The sequence below is a fragment of the Lactuca sativa genome, chromosome 1 (assembly GCF_002870075.4).
Source record: "Lactuca sativa cultivar Salinas chromosome 1, Lsat_Salinas_v11, whole genome shotgun sequence".
NCBI classification, from domain to species: Eukaryota; Viridiplantae; Streptophyta; class Magnoliopsida; order Asterales; family Asteraceae; genus Lactuca; species Lactuca sativa.
The window spans coordinates 200,810,682-200,820,357 of NC_056623.2; the positions used below are offsets into that span (position 1 = coordinate 200,810,682).

Here is a 9,676-nt window from a genome sequence, read left to right on the forward strand (position 1 = left end):
CCTTTTGTTAATACCATAGTTAAAATTGGTTCATTTTTGTTGCCTTCCATCTAAGTACATTGGTAACAGTCATATATTTATATGCCTTTAACAGGATACTGGCAATGAGAATCCTTCAATTCTTATTTCTTTTGTAACAAAAATCTCTAATGTTGGACAAGTTACTTCAAGTTTCATGTAATTGAGCTTGGTGATTAACCGGGTTTATTCTCTTAACACAGTGTTTTTCATTTTCATTCATTTGGGGTTTCGTATTTCTAAAAGCTAATGCTTCTTGTTTCTATACATGAAGGAAAACCCTCATTCACTTAGAAGCAAGCAAACCTTTTCTTTCCTCCCGACTTTCAAGATGATTTTCCAGTTACCATGCAGGTAATTTGTCATTCATTTGGTGTTTTGAAATAGGGAGTTGCATACTTTCATTATCAACTAACATATTAATTTCTGACTTTGCAGACATCCCACAAGTATAGTTTATACTTTATACCTTTCCATCACCAATTGATAATTTATGACTTCTTGTTTTAGTGTGAAAACTTACTAGAGAACTAAGGACTAAGAAAACTGCGATCTTTTGTCTAACAAGAATCTTTTTTACACTTAATAGATAATACTCCTTCCTATCTATCATGGTTGACCAGGAAACTACATTTTAAGATGAAGGGTAAGAGACCCCTCATATACAACTACTATTATTCTTCGGTTTAAGCTGAATGGTATGCTAGGAATATTAGTAAAAATGATGTTTTTCGTATATTTGACAATTAGAGTTGCAGTAAAAGTTGGAAGGTAAGTGAACATTTAGATTTATTTTTCTTGTGAATGTTTGTTGCTTAATTTAATTTTGGATTTATTTTGTTTTTGTTTCTTTAGATTTCTTACACTTGAGATCTTCTCTGGCATCCTTTTAGCTTTTGTTGGTTCAACCCTTTGCCCTTCCACATCCATCCGAGGAGTACGAGGTAACCCTAGATAACAAAAAATAAAATTTGGATTTTGATTCTCTTTTCGGTCGACGTAATCTGATTTTGGAAATTTCGATTTTAATCCTAATTTGTGTGTTTAGGTTCATCGATTGGTCGTAAACAGAGATCCTAAATTCATTAACTTTGTTGAGGTATTGATCTTTCTACCATCTTTATTTTCGATTTAGGAAACAAATAGGGAGAGTTGATACTATTTGTGGCCATTAGACTTTTATAAATCATCTTTCCAGAAAATCATCTTCTGCCAAGGCTGTTCACTTATTAGGATATATGGAAAGCTTGGTCTTTATGAGGATGCCATGAAAACATTTGAAGAGATTGAGAAGTTGGGTTTGTTAAGTGAGGATAAAACATATATAACAATGGCACAAGTCCATCTGAATACCGGGAGTCGTGAAAAAGCACTGTATGTAATGGAAAAGATGAGATCTAAAAAGATGAGGTTTTGTTGCAATGCTACATTATGAAGAAGGATGTAGAAGCTGCTGAAGTTACATTACAGTCTCTTTTAGAGGCAGGTTTTCCGAATTGTTCTTCTTGCAACAACATGCTGACTTTGTTTATGAAACTTGGACTTATTGAGAAGGCGAAAGACTTCATCACCCAGATACAAAAAAGACAAGTAAAATTTGATAAGGTGCTTCTTAAAGCAGTTGTGAAGGTATATTGCAAAGAAAACATGACAAGTGATGCTGAGCAAAAACAGTTTGTTTGAAGATGATGATGACAGGTTCATTCAAACCATTTCAATGGTTATAAGTGGAGAGTTTACAAGACTTGAAGAAGCTGATTCAGATTCCTTAGATCCAATGGTGTTTGAGCTGCTGCTAAGTCTTTGTGAAACTGCAAGTAAGAAGGAACAAACACTACAAAAAGTAGAACTCTTTTGCTTTCATCTTTTTGATATATTTTCACTTTTCTTTCTTTCTTTTCTTGTTTGCTTACTTTTTTAAAACAGATACTACATGGTGTCATATGTAAGTTCTACACTTCTATCTCATTGATATTTCATTTCCACAATTTAAATTTCAAGAAAGTATAAATTTCTTATTTTTATGTTGTTTTTGGCATGAAAAAAACTTGGTAAGATCCCCAATTTTAACAACATTGTCTCAAATAAGTTCAAGATTGTATGTAGTGTGGGGAATCGTTTATAGTTTTCCCGAGGTTAGAGCTTTCTTCCTTTTAGTTAATAATTTTCAGTTTTATTACAGTTTTACTGAGAATTTTTTATTTTATTTTATTTTATTTTATTTTATTTTTTATTTTTTTTTTTAAATTTGATTGTGACATGTTCAAACACATCCTATTGCTAGCTCTTTGGTCATTAGTTGGAGTATCACTAAGGTAAAAAAATATTTGAGCTTGAAGAAATGGAAGAAAAAAAATAAATGATTTCATTATTTTGTAACCATATATTATTTATGGTGTTGATTATTAGATTATTAGATACTCTTTCTTTTGGACAAAAGTGGTATTTAGTTCTACTCCATACTGGCTTTTATGGCTCAGGTTTGACCTTTATTCTTTTATAAAAATTATAACTTTTGGTTGTGTGAGTGTAGGTATAGCACCAACTGGCATCTCAACTAGCATTGCCATATATGAAGGTAACAACCCTCCATTCCTACTACCATATAATATGACCATATTACCCTTTTCTTTTCCTTGACTTTTTGTATTAAGTAAAAAAGAGACACCTATATAGATAGCTTACCAGATTTTTTTCCCATTAAGTCGTGTATGGTATCCAAGACCAGAATAAACTATCTGATTCCGAGTAAATGACCATTTTACCCATGTATTTAGAAATGATGCTTGTTAACAAAGTAGTATCTAACTCTTGCTTGAGTAAATGGTCATTTTACCCTTCTCTTTGGTCAATGATCATTTTACCCTTCTATTTAAAAACGATGCTTGCTAACAAGGAAACAGTATCTTATTTTTGTTAGATTAAATGACCGTTTAACCCTTCTATTAGAAACAATGCTTACTCACAAAAGAAATAGTATCTTACTCTTGTTTGAGATAATTATCATTTTACCCTTCTATTTAGAAACATTGCTTACCAATAAAAGAAACAATATCATACTCTCTTTTGAGTACATGACCATTTTACCCTTCTATTTAATGAATGACCATTTGACCGTAAATGACCATTTAATCATTGTATTTTGCAGGAGTCTGAAAAGTATTCCATAAGGATACCCAACAAATGGAACTTTTCATTAGATTACTTCTATTTTGATTTAGTGGTGTTAGCACCTCTATAATTCCATGTATAATATAGGTGGGAAATCATCCGTTCTTATATGAAGATTTATTTGGTTATTTTTGTTGTATTATAAACATTTATAGCATTTGCCTTTTCTTTTGTCTAATTAGATATTATTATATTTCATTTTAAAAATGACATTTAATATTTCAGTAATTTCTTAATTATTGACCTTTTTTTTTTGTCTAAAAGGCTAAATCAGCGATGATCTATTATAGTCACTAATTAGATAAATCAGTGACCACTTTCTATGGTCACTAATCGCATAAAACAGTGTCGACTTTTATTGGTCACTAAGTAGATAAAATAGTGACGACTTTCATTGATTAGTGACAACATTTAGTGACGAAGCGGGTCGTCACAAATTTAGTGACGACTATATTTTAGTCACTGTTTAGTGACCATATTTATATTTGGTCACTAAATTGGTTTGTGACGGACCTATAGTGACGAAAAGTGACGACCGAAATTTTGGTCACTAAATCATTTAGTGACGACTCATTCTATTGTTAGTGACCAATTTGGTTTTGGTCACTAATTTGCATATTTTTTGTAGTGTATGTATTTTTTATTTTTTGGAATAATAAAAGATTTAATATTTAAGAATAAAGAATTAAGTAGAGAGAAGCTAGGATTACAAAAGATTTAAATATTTGGAAATAATTATGTGATAATCAGTAATAAAAAAGCAAATATTATATCAACACTTTGACTTTTTTTTTATTTTTTATTTTATTTTTTGTGTGTGTATTATAGAACATCCAGGAAAGATGGTTGAGATGTTTGAAGAAAGCATATAATGTGTACCAGTCACGCCTTATTGCAATTTATTATGGTTAAAATCTTGATAGGAGAAGGATTAGGGATTAATAATATGAATCCCAAATAAGAAGAAAGAAACACCTGATGACTAATTGCATGAATGAAATACAAAAGAAAGTTAACGAATTTGATCGTAAAAATATCTATGTAATGAAATTTTTTCTATCAATTAATCTCATGGACCAAAATCATTTTCTTCATGATCCATTAACTCCCATGAACCATCCTCCTGTTGAACCATACAATTGTTCTTCTCACACCACCAAGAGACAAGCACGCCGTATTCTTCCTTCAGTGCATCCAAATGCTTGTTTACAAGTGAGATATCGCGTTTAACTTCTAGCTTAAACCCTCCTTTACTGCCTTGTGTCCCTGCAACTCCATGCATATAAGCCTCCATGCTATGCCAACTTGACAAATTTCCGGGACTCTTCAAGTACTCAGACTTTGTTGTATCAATTTCCATTTCAATCCCAACGTCTGAATACCCTATCAATGGGTAGTTTGGAACCACGTCTGATGCATTGCGAATGCGTAGGGCATGAAGATCTTTTTGTGAACTAAAAACTTTCTTGAAATTCGAATCTCCCACACGAGGGCTAGCAAACACAAAGGTGGTCACTGGGCATGCCTTGTTTGGCATATCTTTCGGCTTGTTGAATCCATTCAAAACTATGTCAATCGCATTTAGTGTTGCGATTGCTGAACCCAAACTATGTCCGGTTATGGTCAAGCTAATATCCTCGTTCTTGTATTGTTCCACTAGTCTCTTCACCTCCGCAAGTACCTAACGATTTTTGTACCATATTAAAGTAAAAAAGAAATCTTTAATCATGAAATATTCAAAATAATTCCCCATTGAAACATTAAATACACATTAAAAATTCAGAGTAAATCACACGAATCGTCCCCATGGTTTGGATTAGTTTGTATGTTTGGTCACTAACTCTGCTTTTTTTGTCTTGTCTCGGATTTGTTCTCCGATCATGCTAGAATCACTATTAAGACGTCGACATGCACTTAGCTTCTCGGAGAATCTCATTTCCTCATCGGAAATCATTTGTCACCCATTATCCTCTACTACCAAGAACACATATTTATAAAAACATGTGTTTTAGCAGCAAACATGCAATATGAATCTTACAATGCATGAAACTAGAGAACCACATATTAAGAATGATGATGTACTCCAGATATTTCAATTTAAAAAAAAAATGAATTTCAAACAAAAATCTAGTTTCAAAATCAAATTGAGTGTTCAAATACTAAAAAATAATAATCCCAATCGAAGCCTAAGAAATTTTCACCCTCGTAATTCCAAATCGAACCCCCATTGAAAAGGAAGATGGATTCCAGAAACATAAGCTACACCCAAACCCACACCCAGATCTAATGATAAAAAAACAAAATGGATCCAAACCTAAACCATAGGATCAACTACTTGTGTAACCATTGAGATGTTACAAGAGTTAAAAAGAAAAAAAGTTAGGAACCAAAATCATAGACTACCTAAACCATAGCATCAACTACTTGTGTAATTTACTCAAAAATTATGTTATGTGAGGATTATACGTACGCACCTGATCTCTAGCATTAGTTTTATTGTAAGGTGACCTCGGATCATCAGTAGTATAGACTGAATACCAACCTTGATGTATTTTTGGATCATCAACATTCTTTTCTCCAAATATTATTGGACCCGAAACCAACGTGAAATCAAGATCATTAACCCACTCCATGGTCTGAATAGTTCCTCTCCAAGCAATCAGAATGTCTCTCCTCCCTAACACCACCTTCCCCTCATCCGTAGCAACTGCTACAAACCCCATCCAGTTCGATTCCTTACACCATGCCTCCCTCGACAATGACTTGAAAATGAATGCATCAGGAAGAGGTATAGATGACGTGGCATATAAGTATTTAGTTACATGATACTTGTTCAATGGACGTCCTTGACAAATCCCTACCCTTGACAACAGATTGGTTCTTGCATAGCGACAACTTCCAGCGTACTTTGATAGTTTAACAGAGTTGAAAGCATCGTAAGTGGCTTGAGCCATTTCGCCATAGTGGATGATGTAATTACGCAGATCTTGTTTAGGAGGATCTAGTAAACCCTTCCAATTGGTTTCTCCGCTAAGAGTTTTCCAGTTTTTGGAGATGTTATCCATGTCTTCGTGGATATGAGTATTTTTCCCTTGTTTTTTCTTAGTGTGGAAGAAACTCATCGTTTGATTTTTTTTAGGGTTACAAAGGAATGGAGTACTAAAGCAAACGTTACTTATAGATGAAAGTCCTCAAGTGAAGTCTAAGTCATATAAATCGTATGGAAAACGGCATTTGCTCATTATAAAGCAACAACACTTGCAAAAAAATGGCAAATAAATACCTTTCACGCAAAAAAAGAAGGTTCAAATTCATCAAAGTTCACGGAAGAGATACAATCAGTACACTAGAAAACGCATTAGTATTATTGAAATCTAAAGAAGTGGCTAATTAATTGTAACAATCAATATAATATATTGATCTAAATGACAGTTGTAACTTCTAACTTCTAAGGAATTAGTTTTGCCAAAACTTCTTGTTAAGATGGAGTGTGCGCAATTAATTATATTTTGTAGTTATTCATATATATAGTGAGATTGCTGGATAGTGGGACGATTCCGTAAGCATGCAGTAAGCGGATGCTTCAGCGTATAATTAATATCCTACGTTTATGGAAATAAAAATCTACCAAGGACAAATTTTCATGATAAAATTTCTTTATTTTTCAAATAACCTATCCTCACGCAACTATTCACATTTCATAATCAAATGTAACTAGAAAGATTTAGAAAACTTTATTGCCATAGTATTAAAAAGAACACCGATCTCAACTTTTGAAAGTAAAATTTGGTTATTATAAGTTAGTGACAAGCAAAAAAAGTTGTCTAAAGGTAAAAATGAGAAATTAAGTTTAAAAGAAAAGAAAATAAAATAAAAGCCGGAATATAAAGACTACCACTACAAGAAATATGAGTTATAGTGGCGACACCACCAACAACAACGACTCCAAACTCGACGTGCTTGGAATTGCTGCTTTTGCTGGTGTCGACGCTAAAGCATAGGGACTAATGCTCAATGTAAGAAGTTTAGGGTTTGTGGTGGAGATCTGGATACTAAATTGGATCGTGATTTCACTTTCCGAACAAATATTTCTACCTTATGTCTGGGTTATAAGAAATTCAGCGTAGGATAATCCAAGTGGACACTTACAATTCTAGGCACAGAAATCGTAAGCCAATATGCTAGAAGATTCTGTGAAAGTATGATGAAAAACGAGAGCTTAAGATCGTGTGTGTCTTCTGAAAAGAAGAGTCGTTTATATAATAAACGGTATTAGGGTATCAATAGGGTTGGGCTGCTATGGGTTCCTTTGGAAACAAGTTAGGGTAATCCGAATTTTAATGAGGATTTAGGGTTACAAAAACTAACGAGTTTCGTTAGTTTTACCATAATCACCCTTATGAATCGGAATAACCCACAAGTTTCGTTAGTTTTACCAGGTCAGCGGGACCACAGCAAGGGGCTCTGCCCCTTGGACCCCGCTAGGGGCGCTGCCCCTAGACCCTGCCAAAGGGGCGCTGCCCTTTTGGAAACCTCGGACCCAGGGGCGCTTCCCCCAGACCCCCGACTAGTTGTCGAACCAAATACTAATTTGATCTTATACATGCATGCACTCTGTACCAATCCGTATACATATTAGAAAACAAATTAAGATGCCCCTTAGCTCACATGTTAATTTCAGTTACATAAAATAACATGGTGACACTAAAATCACCAACACTCAATAGCTCATCATCCTTATCTGTATGCTTCATTTTTTACTTGTATGCTTCACTTCTAATTAATCTTAACCATTGGTACCATTGATCAATCTAGTGGCTATGTTCCATTCTTGTTTGGCAAAGACAATAGCGGCAACAGTTTGTCGCAACTATTACTCCCTAGAAAAAGACCCGTGAGATCATCCATCTAGTACATTAGGAGTAGCCACTAATAGCTGTCGCCACTAAAACTTGTAACTGTTATTGTGACTTAATTGTCGTCATGAATAACCTAGCCCTTCTTTCTCCCGCTAACGACGAAATCAAGCCATGCACCACTACCGACAACTTACACTGAAATCAAGTCCATCGACCACCATCTCCTCTCACAATTTTTTCCTCTTTGCCATCGAAAATAGACATCTCTCCGCCTTTCTGTGAGTGTTAAACTGAGTACGTGAACAAGGTTTGAAAACACAAATAATGAATTAACTTAAGATCAACGTCTGCTAATAATAAGGATCCAGTTAAGTCTAGTAAACCTGTATTGGCTCGAAATTAAGAGATTCAACAGAGTGTTCAAAAGTATAAAAAGTTTAAGTAATGACAATGTAAAGCAATACAATAACAATACGAATATAAGATAGAATGATTGACTGAATAATTCGTTATTGATGCGAGAAAGATGTGTTTTTCACTTTCTAATACAAGGGTTTACTATTCCTTAAATAGCCACGGAGTAACTAAAAAACAAACTAAAAAAGTAAGCATGGATTAATAGACATATGAAGATCAACAGATTGACACACCCGTTTCTGTTGATCATGTCTCATGTACTATACTATCAAACAAAAAGAACAAAACAAAATTCTTCCACTCACCATTTTGATAAATCCACTTAAATTATAAATATATGACAACTATGCCCTCATTTAAATTTGTATTGTTATCTATTTTGGTGTCTAATTATTCTTCGATAGTTCCACCAAAAAAAATTGAATGGATAGTTTATAATTTATTACCCTCTTTTCCTCTACGCTCCTTATTTAAACCACCATATTTTATTTATTTTCATATTTCACCCCTCATTTCAGTACTTTTTATTATTTTTTTTTGTTATTTTTTATATCACCGTTCCTTTTTTAAAGAGGTTATGATTCTTGTAAATATTGATGACTATGATTTTGTTTATTCGGAATATATATATATATATATATATATATATATATATATATATATATATATATATATATATATATATATATATATATTCCGTGATTATGACTAGGGATGTTGTTTGACATGTTTAATCGATTACAGTTTGTTCCATTTTGTTTGATTGATTTTTTGACTTCCAATATATTAGACGAACCAAAACAAATAAGGTTTGATTTAATCGTTTTCAGTTTTAAATGAGTCGATTAAATGTGTTCGGTTTCCGTTAAATCCGAATAACAAATATTTGAACAACTAATCAAGTGAGAATGTTTATGTCTCATGGAATGTGTAGGGATGTTCAAAACCGGATATCTGAAAATTCGGATATCCGAAATTTCGGATAGTGGATTTTCAATATCCGAATCCGTATTCGAAAAATCGGATATCCGAAATTCGGATATCCGAATTTTTGGATACGGATTCGGATATCCATTTTTTTTCGTAACCAACTCAAATAACTTAAACAATACCATTAATGGATGTTAGAATGAAGTGATTAGTTGCACAAAGTCGCAAATTGAAACCAATGGAAAAGCAATAAATTTAATCGAGTCAATTAATAAGTTATT

At 33.2% G+C, this 9,676-nt stretch overlaps 1 protein-coding gene and 1 pseudogene across 1 annotated transcript; one reads left to right on the plus strand and one right to left on the minus strand.

Annotated features, from left to right (window-relative positions):
- Positions 1 to 1,449: 1,449 nt before the first annotated feature.
- Positions 1,450 to 3,259, plus strand: LOC111919849 (very-long-chain (3R)-3-hydroxyacyl-CoA dehydratase PASTICCINO 2A-like; annotated as a pseudogene).
- Positions 3,260 to 4,058: 799 nt separating this feature from the next.
- LOC111919864 (phospholipase A1-II 1) lies at positions 4,059 to 6,635 on the minus strand. The gene is made up of 2 exons (XM_023915426.3): positions 5,664 to 6,635; positions 4,059 to 4,870 (listed from the first exon to the last, which is right to left on the minus strand). Exons 1-2 carry the CDS (start codon positions 6,309 to 6,311, stop codon positions 4,259 to 4,261), a joined length of 1,260 nt encoding a protein of 419 aa, XP_023771194.1. The 5' UTR covers positions 6,312 to 6,635; the 3' UTR covers positions 4,059 to 4,258.
- Between the last annotated feature and the right edge of the window lie 3,041 nt (positions 6,636 to 9,676).